This window comes from Rhinolophus sinicus, linkage group LG03 (assembly GCF_036562045.2).
Source record: "Rhinolophus sinicus isolate RSC01 linkage group LG03, ASM3656204v1, whole genome shotgun sequence".
NCBI classification, from domain to species: domain Eukaryota; kingdom Metazoa; phylum Chordata; class Mammalia; order Chiroptera; family Rhinolophidae; genus Rhinolophus; species Rhinolophus sinicus.
In genome coordinates, this window is record NC_133753.1 from 194059225 (window position 1) to 194079052 (window position 19828).

Below are 19828 nucleotides of genomic sequence, written 5' to 3' on the forward strand. Positions count from 1 at the left end.
ACTGGTTGAGATCACAGGCTCTGGACTCAGCTTGTTTAGAATGATCTTGAGTCTTTTACAACCAGCGTAGCTTTGAGCAAATTGAGCCTCATCTGAGCCTGTTTTGCTCTCTGTAAAATGGGACGTAGGCAGTAGGGATGTTGGGAAGATTCAAGGAGTTAATCTGTGCACAGTGTCTGGTACTAGCTACCTAGGGTATATGGTTTGCTATGGCTTCATACTTAATATTGAATAAGAAAAATCACATGCCCCAAATAGAAAGTTGCTTGGCAGAAACCCAGAAGATAGCACAACTATAGAAAATGCATTCCAGATAGCTTCATTTCTGAGGTCTGTTCAAGGAAAGCTAAGAAAATTGAAACCTATTTACTCATATGGAAAAGTAAAGCAGAAGAACCTACCCCATTATTCATGGTTCTATTTCTGAGGCGGAAATATAATATACTCAGGGTCAAAATGAGTGTGTCATCAAGTGCAATGCAGAGAGCCCTCGCCCAGCTGCCCATGTTATTTTCTGAACACTAGAAGTTTTTCTTGCTCCGAAATTTAATAGAACCAACAGCAATGTCCCTGAGTTGAAAATACTGCCCCTCAAAGTCTGCAGACACCCCACCCTTGGTCTCAAAATGAAGTCCACACCCTTACCTTGCGGAATCCCAGCACTGTGTACCCTCACTAGTGATTAGCACAATACAGTTCCTTTCCTTCCTGGTGTTTTTGTTACCATAACGTTCTATTTTTTTTTTTTTTTTTTTTTTTTTACCTTATTTCTCTCCATTCTTTCATGAACCACCACTTAGTTCAAATCCTTCTTCTCTTTCCCGCCGTCACTCTAACCAGTTTATCTGTTGCCCATCCATATATTTGGAAAGAGAACATTTATAGCATCTCTGTGCCTAAGACCCCCTTGCCTTAGGCCAGGGCCTAACAGGGGGGTAGGAAGATGACTCGTGCAGTGATTTTTACCTGGAGGCGACCCCAGGGACATTTAGCAATGTCTGGACCAATTCTGGTTGTCACATCCTGGGGCGGTGGGCTATGGGCAGCTAGAGGGTGGAGGCCAGGCATGACAGTTACCATCCGACAATGCACAGGGCATCCCCACAACAAAGAATTATCCAGCCCAAACGTCGGTAGTTCTGAGATTGAGAAACCCTCGTCTCCTGGAAAGGAATAGGCAGACCAGCATTTCCAAGCACATCTTCCAAATCACTAGCTGTGCAATCTTTGGCGATTTTATAAAAATTTCCTTAAATCGTAGTTTTCTTTTTCTCTAAAACTAGAACATAAAGATTTTGTCCAATAGGGCTGCACTTACCTAACAGAAACTGAATTTCCTATGAATAGAGCCTTAGAAATGACTGTCTTTACCCTTCCATGATAGGGAGTCCACAGTCTCAGACCTGATTCTGCCCCAGTTCAGGGAGGTGCTGGGTGAGTAGGTGTCTTATTTCGGACTTCCTCCTGTTGCCCCCAGGAGCAGGATGCGTTACATCCTAACATAACAGAATCCAAAGCAGGAAGAAAGAGACGGCGCAGAGAGTATCTTTCTTTTATCTGAAGGAAAATAATGTCTAGAAGCCTCTTGCAGTCTCTCCTTGAGTCTTATTGGGCAGAATCAGGACACATGACCATCCTAAGACCCAGCACTGGCCTGGTGCATGGGGTGATCATGACTGGCTGTGACCAGTCGGGATTTGTCCCCTGGCCTGGGCATGTCCTATTTAAGGGCATGGCTCATGGTGCCAATGCAGCCCTGGCATGGATGCCTGCTCCCGGGGAGTGGTGAGGACTCACTCCCTTGATGAATGAATGCAAAGCCCCTTCATTCAAAGTATTTCCTCATCAAAGCCTTCCATGCTGGCTGGGGTTATTGCCTTTGGCCCTTTGGGCTACAAAAACTGAGACTCTCAGGTTCCCTGCAGGGCAGATTCATTTTCAGGGAGGAAATGCATTGGAATAGGAACCTCAGAGTTGTCAGGAATCAGGGCTGTGACTCCAGCTCCCCCTCTCACGTCTGCCTGTCTGTCTGCCTATTTCTCTGTCACGCTGGAGGTGTCTCCTTGTCCCTTCCAGATACTCATTGCTTTCCTATCACCTTACTGATAAATTCAGCTGGCTCAGCTGAGAGTTTGACTCATGACCTTGCAGTTCCCTTTCCACAAGTCACTGACTTATTTTTTCCATTTGCCAATTTCTATACTTCCATTATAAAATGTCTTCTTTGAACAGTCTGAATGATTTCTGTTTCTATCCTCATTCATTTGTCACCATCGTATTCTGTTTTCTTCTGGCTCCACAAATCCTCATTTTCCTAGATTCAGATTTTCTCATGACTTCTAAAGAGATCCTGTAATCCTTTGTAGTTCCGATGAGGAAACAGAGGCCAAAGGATCTTTGCGAGAATCTTCTTTGACCCCAATCCTCTATTCTGTCCCCAAGTAACCTGTCCTTTCAAAAGCCCTAATCAATATCAGGGGGATTACTAAAACTGCAAAAATCACAGCAGCATCCCTGATCTGTTACCCCTCACACCCTCACAGAGGAAGCGGCAAGTGGGAGGGCCAATGTCTCGCAGAGCCTCTCAGGGTAGGGACGTGGGTGGCTCTGCCGGTCAGTCCCCATTCCCCGTCCCCACCCACTGTCTGCACCATGTCCAGATTTTTTCCTTGTTTTCTTGGGATCAGTCAGTGGGAGGCATGGGCAGGAGGAGGGAGGCTGGGGTGTTTCTTCCTTGCCTTCCTTCGGCCCGGCTGCAGCTCCGCCCTGGGCTTCACACCCCTGTGACAGCCCCGGTCAGGTAGCTCCTCTCCAAGCTCTGACCGACATGCAGCCCTGAGCCTGTCTTCCCCTCTTCCCAACAGGCCTAGCGTAGTCTCAGCTCCCTGTGTCCTCGGCACCTGGTGGCTTCAGCATCCCCTGATGCTTCCCTTACCCAGCCCACACTTCTGCCCAGATGGCCTCCACTGCATTCTCTTCAAAATTGTGTGAACTGTGGCTTCTGTTTCCCGCCAGGGTCAGCCGAGATGCAACTACTTAAGACATAACTTCATCTCCGGGACCCCCCCTCTGTCATGAAGCTATGCTATTGTAAGCTTTGTAACTTGTGTGGCTCATTTTCCCTGACACTCCAGTAACATTCCAGAGGCTTCTGGCTCTTTCTAGACTTTGTTGGAGTCCAGTCCACAGACAAGCAGGCCTGTAGAGAAAGAGGAAGTTTTTTTTCATGTAAACTATTAGGGTCAACATTATGTGTTAAACTACATGGATATTGATATTCTCAGTAAATATATAATTTCGGGTTTTTTTTTGTGTGTTTTTTTTTCTAATGTTACTTTCTTTTAAAAATCCACTTACTTTTAAGCCCTTCAGGTTTTGCACCATTTCCCATGAGCCGGACATGCATGTGAGTGTGTGTGTGTGTGTGTGTGTGTGTGTGTGTGTGTTTGGGGTATCAGGAGGGACAGCCACCTACCCACACGTCATACACAGAGCAGCCCCATGGTACCCACGTGACACAATCCAGTGCTGTACTTTGAAATCCCTTCTTCCCACCGTTCATTTGTTCAGTAGCTCAGTAGCAAAAACCATGTACCCTGTGCAAATCCAGCCGGTGAGCCAAACCTCAGTCATTTGAACAAAGTTCTGAAATGTTTTCAATGTGAAAATGCCACAAACATAGAAGCTTCCCCTCTTTTTCATATGCCTCCATGAGAATTTTTCTCCCTGATTCTCCCTTCCCGCCAAACACCTATATGCCAGGAGCAGGTGTGGGAGGCTGTGGATCTGTGGGCCGTTAAGAATGAGTCCTTATCATCTAGATGGGTGTTGTCCGAGGTGGAGCATCGTTTGGATGCCATGGGAAGCACATGAGTCCGTCCTCGGGTTTGTGAAACCAAAATGGAACTCAGCATCACTTCCTCATGGCCCATGCAGCGCTTTCACTTCTCATGGGCCCTTAACTAGACTCCGCTCACCGTGCCAGCCATTTGACAAGTACATTAAATGCGGTTACTTTGAGACGACATGTGAGCCAGGCCAGGTGTTAAATGACTACTGTTTGACAAATCTTTCATTTTATTAAGATACATAAAAATGCAACAGAATTGTACACCTGTGATTTTTCACTCCAATCCTTCTTGTTCCGTGGGTTTCTCACATTAGTGGCCAGTTCTCCCATGACGTGATCATCAAGCTGTTAGCAGCCTCCACGCCCTCCTCGCCTCCTGCTTCCTTCTCCTTCTTTCCCTCCTCCTCCTCCTTCATCTCCTCTTTTCCTCCTGCCCCCGCCACCTCCTCCATCATTATCTCCACTGGTGACGTCTGCTGCTTTATTTTGAAACCCTTCGCTCTCCATCCCTTTTCACTATAATATAAAATATTCTAAATGCATGCCGATCGTCTTGTGAGAGACCTTTCGTGTTTTGCTCTAAGTTTACAGCCTTACGCCCTTTCTGACACCCTTACTTATATCTCTTCCTAGACGAGGAATCTCACTGTGGATGGGCACTTTGGTGCGTGGTCCCCGTGGACACCCTGCACGCACACGGATGGCAGTGCCGTGGGAACCTGCCTGTGCCGCAGCCGCTCCTGTGACAGCCCGGCCCCCCAGTGTGGCGGCTGGCGGTGCGAGGGCCCCCGCATGGAGATCGCCAACTGTTCCAGGTGCGTAGCTCCCAACAATCGGCCGTCCTTTTGTGTGTAAACTCAGACTGTGGAGGAGGTTGGGAAAGCATTCTTCATATATACCCTCCCATTTCAAGAGAAAGGCAGAAAGAGACAGGGACACCTACCACTTCAAAATACGTGCTCTATGAAACTGTAAAGTAGATTACAGATCAGAACCTACTCGTGTTCCTAGGTTCCTTGTTAGATTAGGAAAAACATTGCTAATGTCAGCAGTACGACTGTGTTTCCCCGAAAATAAGACTTAGCCGAACCATCAGCTCTAATGCGTCTTTTGGAGCAAAAATTAATATAAGACCTGGCCTTATTTTAATATAATATAAGACCGGGTCTTAATATAATATAATATAATATAATATAATATAATATAATATAATATAATATAATATAATATAATATAATATAATATAATAGATGATAGATGATATAATATAATACTGGGTCTTATATTAATTTTTGCTCCAAAAGACACAGTAGAGCTGATGGTCCAGCTACGTCTTATTTTCAGGGAAACATGGTATTGGCTTGTTTGAGGGAAACATCCCTGCCAATTACAGTCTCTTTCTGGAATGTGTGCCCTGATAGTCCCTTACTAACAGAACTCAGTACATTTGTTGTGCTCTGGCATGATCCACGTGGCTCTTCACAACTGTCTCTTCCTTTTGCCAGTGTCAGGGACCCCCAATGGTTAGAAGTGAGCACTATGGGTCGCTCCTTTCTGACCTTGCCATTAGGTGGTTCCTAAGAGTGAAAGCAAGTCTCAGATCAAATTTAGGCTGACACACAAGACGGTAACACAGCCTGTTCTCAGGAATGACGGCGTCCCAGCTCCCTGTCCGTCAGGCATGCTGAAATGCACACACGTGAGAGGTTCACATAAAGCGGATGTGAAGCTTCTGGTAGCTGGTCAGCCAACCTCTAGTCAGACCAGGGAAAGGTATCCTCTCTTATGATGGACACTTCACGAAGGCCAGCCCCAGCCTTGTACCCAACGTGTGCAAGGACAGAGAGGCACACACAGTGTATCAGCTCATCCACTCTTGGACGCATTAATGCATGAATCCAAAACTATCCCTAGTAGCCCATATGCTAATAAGTGACCTGCTCACGCAGATTCAGAAGCAATATGCGTTGTTGGAAGCAGCTTCCTCTGGTGCGAGCACCAACGTCAGATAGTTGGGGTCGTCTGAGAAGCTACCTACCTACCTCCATTGTTGATTTCCCTGGGTCTGTAAAGGACAGATGTTGGGTTGTAACTGAAGTTCTCATGTGCACACACATCCATCGCACTGTGATGGGCCAGCTCTCACTGGCACTGTTTGTACTTGGACAGTTGGGTTTCCTGGCACAGTTGTCTTCACAGCAAATTGCTCACCTGCCCCCTAAAAGAATGTTGATAAACTCGATGCCCCTCAAATACCTGAAAATTGGCATCTAATTGGTTTCACCCAAAGTTTCAATATTTGCAAAGGTAGCATGTCTGTTACATCACTATTGAAATGTGGAATCTTATGGAATTTAAACACCATAGTAATTTGCTAGCTACCTTCACATTTAAAAAGATTGATGATCAGATGCTAATATTCAGAAATCTTATGTTGCTCCTTCTCTTTAATTTCTTATTTCTATTCTATTCCTTATAGAATCTTATCCTAATATGTTATGTTTTTATGTTTGAAAGTCTTATAATAGTCACCCTATTATACTTGTAGGCAACTACCACAAAAACAGATTATATAAATGAAATTTAAAAAAAGCTTATTTCTAATAACCATTAGGCTTTATATCTTAAAATTAGCACATAATTAATCTAAACAGCATTACCATTACCCATTTTTGGCAAATGCTGATTTAACATAAAAAATGAGATTTTATTGAAAATCCGTTCCTTAAGGCAATTGCTTTTAATTCCCAATTACTGTTTCTACTCAGGCATGTATGCAACTTCTTGCCTGAATCGGGCAGGGCTTAGCATCAATTCCATTCTTATATTTTATTTTTCTACTTCTAAGTGCTGACAAGTATTACTCCCATCAGAAGATAGAAATGTAAGATCACAGCACTTTCACTCACTTCTCTGAATTCTTTCGAAGTTATCTCCCAAAAGTGTGGTAATCTAACATCAAAGATTGTTTTTAACGCCCGATGTCAGTTGATACCTGTTTATGCTGGCCTTCAATTTTGTTGGAAGCAAAACATTGGAAACCATCTAATCTGCAAATTGAATTTTTTGCTTGGTCAGTACTGTCAAGTACTTTCTCAATTTGTGCAAAGTACATCAAAGAGCCTTTGAGAAGACTGATCAAATGACTCTAAATTCACCCTGTTATCCTTTATGTGTGGGCACCTGTTCAATCCAATACACTCAGAAAGTGTTGGAAAATTCCAAATATTCCTAGTTGAATACATTTTTCAAGTATAATGTTTTTGATTATACACTTTTTCTCTTGACATCATTTAAATATATGTTCTCAGTGCCTTAGAGCAGCAGATTAAAGACATTCAATTTATGAAAAGAAATCCACAATATAAAGCAATCAGCTAAACCAGACTGTACCGTCAAAGCAGGGCCAAATCAGACTTACTGTCGCTCAGAAAAATCTGTTCTTTTTTTCTTTGTAATTAAAATAAACATTTGTGCGTCCTCATGACACCACGTCACTTCTGAATTCTAATTCTTAGTGAGGAGGGAGGAAGGAAGAGAGAGAGATTAAGACATGTAATTAGCTAATAGAAAGGTTTCCTACCTTGACTCTAAAATCAGATACCTGGGAGAAAAATCTCACAGTAATTGAGAGTCCCATGACACAGTACATTGGTCCTATGGTCCCAGTTCCTTTTTCCTTCACAGCCCATAATCCGATGGTCCAGGTGGGCGAACAATTGAATTTGGAAGTGGGTGCAGACAGGGGCTGGCCTGTGAGCCACTTTGACTCAGTGACCCAACTGCTTTGTCTCCCCAGGAATGGCGGCTGGACCCCCTGGACCTCCTGGTCTCCCTGCAGCACCACCTGTGGGATCGGCTTCCAGGTGCGACAGCGATCCTGCAGCAACCCCACGCCCCGGCACGGAGGCCGGGTGTGTGTGGGACAGAACCGCGAGGAACGGTACGTGCCGCTCCGTCCCAGCATCGCCCTTCTCACGCTTCAGGTCATTCCAGCGTGGTTGGTTCCCCTGAAGTTTTAGTCTGGGATCTAGCTTAGCTTCTCTGTGGTGTCTCTTTCTGTTGAGCTGTATCGTCCCCTCCTTGTCCTGACATCCTTTAATTATGGCCAAAGCCTTGTGTCGACAGCATCAGTGGCCACCATAGTCCCTGCAGGTTGGCTCAGCTGAGCAATTTCCAAAGGAATGGAGATCCAGGGACAGTGGGCAGCTCTGTGCTGGGCTCCTGGAGACTTGGCAAGTAAGTCTGTCGGAGAAAGATTGTTCTTGTTAGAATTCAACTAGACCAGTTTCAAAACCTACAGTTTCATGTCGGACCTAAGGCCGTCCTGGGTCCATACGGTATTGATCAGATGAAGTCAAGTTTTCATCAGAACTAAACTGAGCAGCTGGAGTGTAGGTGAGAGCATGTTCAAGGTTTGGTTTATATTTATAACTAGTACACACTCGTCAGTTAACAGGTAGCCTCAGTTAAGCTACAGAATCACCCAGAGTGGGGCATTTTTCCCATGTGTGTTTTAAGCTTTCAGCACATCAGGAGGTCATTTGCATTCAGTCTTGTACTTAACACTTTGTTCCTTTTTATAGAATCAGACATTTTATTTGGCCTTCACAAAATCTACAGTTGTGATAGTGGACTCTTTTTCACAAATTTAAAGCACATTCCCATTTATGATCATTGGGAGAATATCCAAGTAGATTAATTTTGCATCACTTTCAGGATTCTTATTCTGCCAAACCCACATAAACTTATTGTACTGATCCACGTGAAACAAAATGGCTTTCAGTGCCTTTTAATTAAAATGTAGTAAGGCTTGTATTTGGTGATGTGGGTTCACTGGGAGCCTCATAAAACCACTGTATGCAGTTATTTCCTACGTGATTAGTATTTATATAGACAAAACCAACAGGCTTACTATATACATAATTCTCTACTAGTTATTTATTACAACCTCAAAGCAACTGGAGATAATCATTCTTTTCTTTCTTCACTGTGTTCCTAAATTACCAATTAAGATTTCATTCCTTTTGACTCAAAGGGAAATGAAAGATGATTCTTACAAAGCAGGGTTGGTCATTTCTGAGTAGTTCCCCCAAGATATTCTTGCGCAAGTCTGGCATTTCCGATCCAACACCAGTTGATAAATGGGAAAGCCAATTATAGGAGAGCCGTCTCCCTACTATTTCCAAGCCTTGTGAGATCTAAAATTGGTTGGAACTTTGACAGTGCAACACATTGTCACATAATACAGCCCATTCAGGCAAAGCCACCTTGATCTGTGTGAAGCCATCCTTAGAATCACAGCCCCTCCTCAGACCTAACACCTGTTGTCACCTTTCCTGGACTGAACACACAGAAAGAAGCTGTGTAACTCTGTGGCTAATATATACGTATGTTCTATATCCAATTACAGTTGTTCTTAAAGCTTTGTTTTCAGGCAAAGATCAGGATGGCTAGTGTGTTTGGAGGACTTACATTTAAAAAGGCCGTTTTTAAATGCTCATTTGGGCTAGATGAATATTTGGTCAATGGAGGAAATTTGGATTTAAGTAATAAAGGAATGGAGGGCAGGAGTAGGGCTATGTAACATTTTTAGAGAAGTGAAGCCTCCCTATTGAACAGCCTTTCTTAGGGGCTATCAAGGGGTTAATGAAAACTAGAAAACCAACATGGTGCCCCTTCTTGGTCTTCACCAGGAAAGTACTTAGATTTCTTTGCCGTGTTCTGTGCGCATTCTCTCCACATAAGTAATATAAAGGGATAACATCCTTTGCAAATGTTGGAGAACTAAACTCAAGCTTAAAGGACATCTTTTGTACCTCCTTGGGAACGTACAAAAGACCAAGGAATAAGGATACACAATCATTAAACACAATCACCTCATGCGTATTTAAACACCAACAACCCTAAAGAAGTCCTGAGTGGCTACAAGTGAATAAATTGATTCTCCCAAAAGTTGTCCTTAAATTAAGGCCAGGATTATAGTTTAGTGACTTTTGATTTGAGACAAAATCTCCAATAGGTGGAATAATTCGATGGCAGTGTTATTGTAACTAAAATCTCAAAAATATTCATATCACTTTTTTATGCAGTAATAAAGAACATATCTAATTTACATTTTACATGTACTCTAAAAAGTTTGACCGCTTTGCTTTTCTGTTCTAAAATGTCCTGGAAAAATGATTTTCTTGAATATCAGGAACTGAGTAGAAGCACCGAATCCCAAAGGGGCCACCATGGACATCAGTGTGAATATTATCAAAACACAAACCTCATTATCTGCATTAGTTTTCTCCTGCTGTGTGACAATAGTTCCACAAGCTTAGTGGCCTAAAATCACACACATTTATTGTCTCACAGTCTCAGGGGATCAGGAGTTTCCAATATGACTTACCTGTGTTCTCTGCCTGGCCAGAACTGCAGTCCCACCTGAAGCTCTCCTGGAGAAGAATGTACTTCCCAGATCGTGGGGTTGGTGTCAGCATTGAGTTCCTTGTGGGGACCTCAGTTTCTCACTAGTTAGCCAGAGACTGCCCTGAGTTTATTGCCAAATGAACCTTCGCATCATGGTCACTTACTTCTTCAAGCTAGCAAGGAAAAGTGTCCCCTTGCAGATGGGCATTGCAGTCTTACATAATGCCATCATAAAGTGGCATGCCACCTGACCTTGCCATATTCTGTTAGAAGTAAGTCGTAGTTCCTGTCTACACTCGAGAGGGTGACACTATACCAGGTGTGGATACCAGGGGGCAGGGATCACTGGGGTCACCTTAGAGTATCTGCCATAATCAGTTGTTTATCTGTCCCTGAGTCGTTCACATTCCTTCCACACGCAAGATGCATTTCACCAACTCCCAAGGTCCCCATGAGTTTTATGCCATGAATTCATCTCCCCAAATTCCAGAACCATATGTAAATCATCCTCAAATGTGAATGAGGCCCTCAGGATGTGGTTCCTCTCACTCTGTCAACCTCTAAAATGAGAGACACGTTATCTGCCAGCAACACACCCAGCGTGCAATGGTGGGACCGGCAAAGGGCAACACCACAGACATTTCTGTTGAAAGTGGGGAAAACGGAAAGTACAGAGGAATCGCTGCTCCTCAGAAATTCTGAAACCTAGCCAGACAGGAGCTGGGAGGTGCTCCAGGAAGTCTCAAGGCCTGGCCATAATTCTCCGTGGTTCTTGGCTCTGCCTTCTAGGCGCTCAGTTCTGCTTCCTGAACCTTCCTTCCTTCCGCCTAAAAGGTAACATGTGCTTGCCTGCTGCTGAGTGCTTTCATCAGCCTGCTTCCTGCCGTAGAATTGTGGATTCCCAACAGCCTCATTTCATTGGTACTTTCTCTGTACCTTTCAATCCAAGCTCGTATTTTTGCTGAAATAAACTCTGTGGGTCTTCCCTGGATTTCCGTGTTGTTTGCTTCACTGAACAAAACTACACCCACAGATCATTTTGAGCTGGTCCTTCTTTACCTGGGGATGGTGTCCAGATGTCTGAGGGGCAACACCCTGTAGCTCGCCTGTGATTGAGAGGGTCTGGGAGGCACACCCTTGCTCTTGACCTTTTGTGAGAGGCCCCTTTGTGTGACTGCACACTACTCTGACCCTTTGATCCTTCTGAGATGTTTAACAAAAGGTTGTACAGTCACATCCTCAGCCTTTTATGCTATGCCAGTCACTCCTGGCAATGCTCAGAAGCTATTTCTTTAGCATCTTTTGCCATCAGGAGAGGCTCAGAATTTCTAATACTGTTCAGTCCTGGTTCCTTCTGTTTAATATTTTTTCCCTCAATTTTATTTTTTCTTTCTCCTGCATTTAACAATAAGCAGCAAGAAGAGACCAGGCAGCCCCTCCAACACTTTACTGGAAATTTCCTTAGTATATAACTAGCTCACACTTCTGTGTTCCACTTCCCATAATGCTTCAGCAACAATTTTGGAAGCTCTCTGCCTTGAATATAACAAGGCTCTTTGTTCCACTTTCCAGTAAGATGCTCTTATTTCCTTTTTAACTGTGATAAAGTACATATGACATAAAATGTGCCATTTAACCATTTTTATGTGCACAATTGAGTGGCATTAATTGCATTCACACTATTGTGCAACCCCAGCTATTGTCTATTTCCAAACATTTTTCATCACCCCAAACGGAACCTGTATAACCATTAAGCAACAACGCTCCGTTTCCCCTTCCTTCCAGCCCCTGGTCACCTCTAAGCTATGTTCTGTCTCTATGAATTTTCCTATTCTAGACATTTCATATAAGTAGAATCATGCAATACTTGCCCTATCGTGTCTGGCTTATTTCACTTAGCATGTTGTGTTCACGGTTCATCCATGTTGTAGTCCGTGTCAGAACTTCTTTACCTTTTTAAGGCTGAATAATATTCAACTGTATGACTACAATGTTGTATTTAGCCATTAACCCATCAAAGGATGTTTGGGTTATTTCCACCTTTTGTCTATTGCGAATAATGCTGCAGCGAACACAGGCATATGGGTATCTGTGCAAGTTCCTGTTTCATTCCTTCTGTGTATATACCTAAGAGTAGAATTGCTTGGTCATATGTTAATTCTGTGTTTAGAGTTCTGAGGAATTGCCAAACTGATTTCCACAGCGGCTGCACCATGGTACATTCCTAGCAGAAACATACAAGGATTACAATTTCTCCACAGCCTCACCAACAACACTTGTTACTTTAAGTTTTTATAGACCTAATAGGTGGTGTGTCACTGTGGTTTTGAGTCACAGTTCTCTACATACTAATGACGTTGAACATCCCTTTATGTTCTCATGGGCCATCTGTAGTCTTTTTTGGAAATGTCTAGTCAAGTCCTTTGCCCATTTTCTAATTGGGTGGATTTTGTTGTTGCTGAGCTTTAGTCCTTTATCCTTCTTCCTTCTAAACCCTCGCTGGCAACATCCTCAAAATCTAGATTTATGCTAACAGTCTGTTAGGTTTTCTCTACCCTGCTCAAAATTCTACTTGCTTCTACCCTGGTCCCAAAGCCGCTTTCCCATTTTCAGGTGTTTCTGACAGTAGTGCCACATGTGTAGGTACCAAAATCTGTTTTACTGGTTATTACATAGTAATCTTATCACCGACGCAGCTGCCTAAAGCCCCATGTGGTTATTGGCTCACAGCTCCTGTGGGTTCGTGCCTGGACACATTGTATCTGTGTCCTGCGTTTGAGGATCTCACAAGGCTATAGCCAGGGATAGACCATGGCTGTGGCTTTACCTGAAGCTCGATTGGAGAAGGGTCTGCTTTCCAAATCCCATGGCCGTTGGCAACATTCAGTTCCCTCAGTTCCTTGGCAAGTGGGCCTTCCCGACCTGGCTGCTTGCTTCCTCAGAACCAGCCAAGGAGGGTTTTCTTGAAAGAAGGGCATCGCCCTCTTCTGTAACATAATCATGGACGTGATATCCTGCCATCTTTGCCACATTCTGTCAGGAGCGAGTCACGAGTCCCCCCAGCACTGAATGAGAGGGGACTACACAGTGTGAGTTCTAGGATGTGGGGATCACAGTAGAGTTAAAAGTCAAAGGAATGAATGGGGTTTTTTATATGATTATTGTTTGCCTTCGTGGGTGTGTTTACTTAGTCCTGGGGTGAGCCAAAACTGTGCCTTTTACAAGTCTTTCCTCTCCCCTAATGGGTTTTCTTAGCTTTCATTTGGGGTGAAAATTAATATTATTCTAAACTCAATGTATGTCCAATTTCTCTGGTGCCACAAAAGATTCCATCATTTCAGTATGGCTCAGCAAAGGGACAATCACTTAGAAAGAAGCAAGGAGGAAATAGTTGTGACAGGACTCTGATTGGTGCAGGCTGGCAGAGTGCAGGGAAAAGCTACCGTGGACCTAACCGGAACAGAACGCAATTTACAGCAGAAAGAAATAGGAAAAGAAATGTGAGACAGTGTTGAGAATCTAGTCTATACGGGATTATGAAAGGCAATTCTTTTCACAGAGACGAGGTTTATGGAAAAATGGATAATTTATGGAGACATATTGCAGGGTCACTAATTATCTTTTAAATGCAAAATGAGAGTGAGCAGTCATGGGCAAAATTAACATCTTAATTTTTAATGCCTCATGAAATGCATCTGTGATTTTCAGTGCTTTAAGATACTAGAGATACAAGAGAACCCATCAAATTTCAAAAATGTTTAGCGTGTTATTTGGTCAAAACCAGCTGCACATAGAGGACTGGAGCGAGGAGATCCAACAGCTGGCCTATTGTGCAGGAATCTTACCCACAAATTAATACAAATCCTTTCAGAAGCAGAGTCACCACAGTAACTTACTTCCAGCTTCCATTTGTATTTGTGACCATGAAAGACTAGTTCCACAAGAGTGCTTCTCTTAGGATCACTTGTCAGAGGAGTGGGAGAATAAGGGGGACAAAGGGACCCCACTTCCCTGAAATTGCAGAGAATCAGTTAGGGGCTTGCAAGAGCTCTGCCTCTGAGCACACTCTCTCCCATTGGATTTGTGAGTGAAAATCCAGACGTAAAGGGACAGGGCTAGCCCAGCAACTTCTGGTTCCCGCCTGACCTCCCTTGCAAAGGGTGACATGCACATATCCTGGTGAGGCTTTTCCCCCAGGACCACTGTAGATGGAGACAGAGAAAGAAAGGGAAGGCAGGTGGTGGGCAATCTTAAGGGCAGCCACCTATGAAACTGATGAAAGCTCGGGGCTGCGTGTCGTCTTCAGCTTCTGCAATAGATTTTTAGCTGCCATAACGTGGGGCGTTTTCAGAGCTGGTGTGAAGCAGGCAAATGGGAGAAAGTTGTGTGCACCATGATTTATTTTGCTGTGGGGAAATGGTAGCTCGGTTACTGTGGTGACTCTGCTTCTCATTAAAAGTCAAGGGTCTTGTATTTCCTTTGCTCTCCCTACTCCTTTATTGTTTGTTTGTTTGTGTTTTCAAAAGCGAAAATTAGGGCCAAGGCCTCCAGGAGGTCCATGCCTTTTAAATGTCAGTGGGTCAGCTTTTAAACAGGAGGCCGTCTTCTCCTCCTTCTGCCCAGTGAAAGAAGCTACCAAACCCCATGCGTATCCCTTCCTCGCCTTCTACCGCAGTCAAGCTTGTCTAGCTTGGAATATTTCTCCCTTGGATTGCTGCAATCCAGGTTCTCCTGGCCGGTATTTGCCCCATCAGCTCTTTCTGCTGGTGGCCTCACCTGTCTGCATGTGGAGATTTTGAATTAAATGCTGCGACTTCCGATGTTCTGAGCTTTCTTGACTTACTCCTTCCAAATGTGTTCTCCAAACAAATGGCAGTTTCCTCTTGGAACAGTCCACGCACCAACACACCTGTTAGTAGTCAGCGAGCAGTCGCGATGTTTTATTTATTGTAACTCTACACATGTGCACGTTTCCTAAAGTCACATTCCTTTAATCAATTGTATCCACAATTTTGTTTTGGCTCTTTTATCTAGAGGTCATACTCTCTTACTTAGAAAGTCTTTCCTTTACCCTCCTACACAGACGAATGGCCTTAGCCCTGAGCTCTGAGACTCAGGGCCCTGGGAGATTGTATACGACTTCTTAAGAAGGAAACTTCATGTTTCTTTTTGCTTCAAAAATGGAAAAGATGAAGAAGAGGGATAGCTATTCAGTTCCATGGGCTACTTTATGTGAACATTTAGAGAAATGAAACGATCTGACTGGTTGGTTCTTGACTTTCTAGAGGCTTTCTCATGCCAGGACATTTCAACCCTGCCTCCGGAAGTAAGGGTGCTTCCCAGTTTCAATAGAGAGGCTGACTTTGGACTTTGTTTATTTGCTTGTTTGTTTTTCTAAACATTCACACAATTGCCATATCTTACTCCCACGATGCCAAACCCCATAAATATCTCTTCCTCTTCTCCTCCACCGTCATCATGTTTATCTAGCTTGGAATCTCTCCCTTGGATTGCTGCAATCCAGATTCTCCTGGCCAATATTTGCCCCATCAGCTTTTCCTGCTGGTGGCCTCACCTATCTCCACACTCAAGCATGGAGAGCTCCTTAAATCTCACAGGCTCGGGTCCTCCAGTGAGATGAGCCACCAACCCCTGGAGACCAGTGTCCACCCTCTGACTCGGACAATGCTATTTTGTCTCTGGAGCTCTGTGGGATTTCCTTGATTTCTTGTAAATAAAGTTCAAGGTCTTCCACCCTATCAACAAAGATAGATCATTCCACTTCCCGTCACCTTTTTCTGTTCTCTTTTCCTCAGTCCCCTGTCTTACTTCATTCTTCCCATCTCTACCTTCCAGTTTTTTCCAGAACGTCAGCCAATGCTCCATCTGCCTCATTCTATTGACCCCCTTCAGCTTGGCCTGGCTTTTTACTTTTCATCGCTGTTCCTGAAGGCTTCACTTTTCCATGGATTTTTCCTGGTTTGATGGAAAAAAACCACTGAACCTTACCAGCATTTGCTTTCAGGGAACTATGTTCCCCAAATTCCTTTTCCTGGTTTCTGGAAAGCGGCTGCCATGTGCCCCTGTTTTCTGCTCATTAAAGATCGTGCTCTCTCCGCTGTACATCCTGGGCTTGTGCCACCTCAGGTTGTAAGCACCTGTGACAGGAAGCACTCTTTGTAGCATCCTTCGCATGTGCCCTGCAGGATTAAGTGTTTGTTAGTAGTGATGACATTAGGGTGACTGATGCAGCTTCCTGCAGGGGCCCTCCTGCCTTCTGCTTTTGAAGGCGGATGGCCTGGGGTGGCGAGACAGGGACATCTTGCATTCCAGTGTTCTCTAGCAGCTCCATGTGTGCTTAGTAGATGGCGGGCTGGGTTTCGATAGTCCTTACGTTGTCAGATGTGTCTCACTAAATTAGGCCAAGTTCAGAGTAGCGTCTTCCTCCCTATGAGCTCTAACCCATAAAACGCCAGGCTCTTTCTTATTTTTGTTTGTTTGTTTATTTGTTCCCCTCACTTAATTTCATTTGCAGTATTAAAGACTGGGGGAGTCTTGATTCATCTACAGCTAAAGAAGGGCTTACATATTTGGCTAAACATTGCCAGTACGAATGTATATTTAGAAGTATATTCAATTGCTGAAAAATAGGACTAATGTTTGTAAATGGTAATTCAACTCTGTTTAGCTAACTGGTGGTCTTTTAAGTTAAGGTTGTTGGGCATCATGCTGGGAGTCTGCAGATAAATATAAACGTGCGCTAACCTCAGCAGGTTATTGCATGAGGCTTTATGCTAAATTCAGACTTTAACTTTTTTTTAGCTTATTATATTAATAGGATTGTGAGCCTTATTTGATTAATGGGTGAGAAATGAAATCCAGATACACTTTTGCTGACGTTGTATTCATAACCTACTTTATCTTTCAATGTTTATGTTTAGCAGATAAATGCCCTACCTAGGTATTTTCTATGTGTTCTCATTTTGGGGTGTCTATTTGAAGGGTTTTGTTTTGTTTGTTTCTCCTTAAATTGGCTGCACAGGAAGATCCATCCTGCATTGTGAGTTTAGCACTACCCTCATTGTCCCGTGCATCCCATTGTCTGTGCACACGCGGCATGGCCAGCGCCACCTCTGCCTCCTTCACTGTGCAACCACTTCAACTGCAAAACGCCGGTCCACGCAGAGCATGCCATGTGTACGACATCCGGTGCAGGGACGGAGCGTGGAGGGTCTGCGGCCGCTCGTTGCACTAAGCCAGCCCCTGTCCTCTTGCTTTCCCCATTACAGATACTGCAATGAGCACCTGCTGTGCCCCCCGCACATGTTCTGGACAGGCTGGGGTCCTTGGGAACGGTGCACGGCCCAGTGCGGGGGCGGCATTCAAGCTCGCCGCAGGACCTGCGAGAATGGGCCCGACTGCGCGGGCTGCAATATGGTGAGTACAGCCCGCGGCCTGCAGCTGGGAGAGCAGAGCCAACACACGCTGGATGTTCTCCTACCCAGATGCCCTGAATACACAAGATGCACTGCAAACACTGAGTGTCTGGTACATACTAAGTGTTCTGCACACACCAGGTGCTCTGCACACACCAGGTGCTTGGCACTCACCAGGTGCTCAGCAAACACCAGGTGCTCTGCACACACCAGGTGCTCTGCACACACCAGGTGCTTGGCACTCACCAGGTGCTCAGCAAACACCAGGTGCTCTGCACACACCAGGTACTCTGCACACACTAGGTGCTTGGCACTCACTAGGTACCTAGCAAACACTAAATGCTGTGAATCACATACATTTCTCTGGTTAATGACAATGTTTGGAGAAAATACTGGAAATTCAGAGTATCCTGGAAGCTTCTTGAATTAAATATTCACCTATGGGGTAAGCTGCCCCAGAGTTCTTCAGGTCCCATTTCTGAGCTGTCATGACATTTCAAATCATGACAAAAACTTCAGCCTGCTTAAAATTCTGGTCACAGTATTTGATTTGGGGAAATGGGATAAGGTCTCCATACTGAGCCTACACTAACGTATAGAACGCAGATGAACCTGAAACACTGAGTAGTGAGAAACTTTATGGGGTCACTATCAGGCCCACTGGTGCCAATTGAGAGGGAATGAAAGATAACTCAGAGTTTTGTTTTTCTTCCATCTTAGCAGCTCATCTTTTCTTTATCACTTTAAAGCCCCAAATAACATTCCTCTAGTGCAAGCTCCTTCCCAAAGGCTGGTCGTTACTCTTCCTGCACCATCAGTCAGGAACACTGAGCCCGAAAGCCTCCTGGGCTGGCACCTCCTTCACCTTCCCCTGGTGCTGGCACCGCAGAGTGTGTGCAGAGACGGGGTCATGTTTGGGGGAGAAGTTCAGCATGAGAAGGTCTAGCTTGGCATCCTTCCTCGCTGATTGTTCCAGTTGGTCTTTGCAGCATTTTGGTCCCCTGGTTGATGAGACTGAGCTATGTTTTTGAGCTACTGTAAGGCTGGTTTTTGTGAGATGTAAAAACCACATACCCCCAACAGCCTTGAGGAATTTGGAGAGAGGAAGAGGGCTATGAGATGGTTTGTCAGATGTTACTCCCCAAGATGACCCAAGGAGACCTCTGTTACTGGGGTTTGCGATTACATTTTTTCCCCTTTGCACTGGCTGATATTGCAGTAGCTTTAATAGAAGCTGTTAGTGATTAAAAAGGCACTTCTTTCCAGGTCAGCCTGAACTAAATTTGAACACTGAAAAATATCAATGTCCAATTTGCAATGATATATTTATTGATATTTCGGGTGCTGAAATCTAAAATTATTTCTTAAAATGTATGGGTAAATCTGTGCGCATTCACTTGTTCTAGGAAAACAATTCAAATGTGGTAGCTTTATTTTTTGCTGAATATATCATTTCCTATTTGCGGTGGGTTGGCATCTGCACATGAGATCTCCATGCCTGGATCAGACAGGGTTTGTCTGGTCCGCTGGGATGGATGGGCCAAGTTGTTCTTATATTTTAGTTTCTAAAACCTTACAATATGAAAAACCCGGAAAACATTTCCTATCATTCATTTTTTCATTGCAAAGTGACTTCAATAATTACATTTAAAAACAGTTTAATGAAAGAAAGAAGTTCATATTAAGGAAAGTTTAGCATATCTCCGATGTAGTCACTGGAATGTATGTGTATGGGAGCACGTATACGGTGGGGGAATACACCTGATTATAAATGTGAAACTCGAATGTCTTCCTAAAATGTTAATGTACGTATTACTTTATGTCCACATTCACAGAATTATGGTTTATAAAACAAATATAACGTCAGTTTTCAAATCCAGAAAAATGTCATACAAGTCTCCGATGAACCTAATGTCAGTTCTTAGGTATTTTAGTTATTTTTCTTTTTTTCTTTCCCACCAAAATTAATCTCCTGACCATGTGCTTCCAAGAAGATGTTATGGTGGCAGATTGGAGCCGTCTAACTCTTTCATCGTAGGAGGATCACCTTTATTTTCCTCCCGTGACTTTTCCATTTATTCCCGTTTCTGTCTCTTTTACTGCAGAAATGCCAACCCATGCTCTTTGA

General features: G+C 44.0%; 1 protein-coding gene across 5 annotated transcripts in view; it reads left to right on the forward strand.

Annotated features, from left to right (window-relative positions):
• SEMA5A (semaphorin 5A) overlaps positions 1 to 19828 on the forward strand; it is a 422672-nt gene that overhangs the window by 356150 nt on the left and 46694 nt on the right. For 3 of the 5 annotated variants that reach the window (XM_074329090.1, XM_074329092.1, XM_074329091.1), the window contains 4 exons: positions 4484 to 4665; positions 7650 to 7793; positions 17307 to 17324; positions 17554 to 17701. In XM_074329090.1, coding sequence (XP_074185191.1) covers positions 4484 to 4665; positions 7650 to 7793; positions 17307 to 17324; positions 17554 to 17701 — 492 coding nt within the window. The remainder of the gene's footprint in view (positions 1 to 4483; positions 4666 to 7649; positions 7794 to 17306; positions 17325 to 17553; positions 17702 to 19828) is intronic. The other 2 variants (XM_074329093.1, XM_074329094.1) reach the window with 1 other exon arrangement.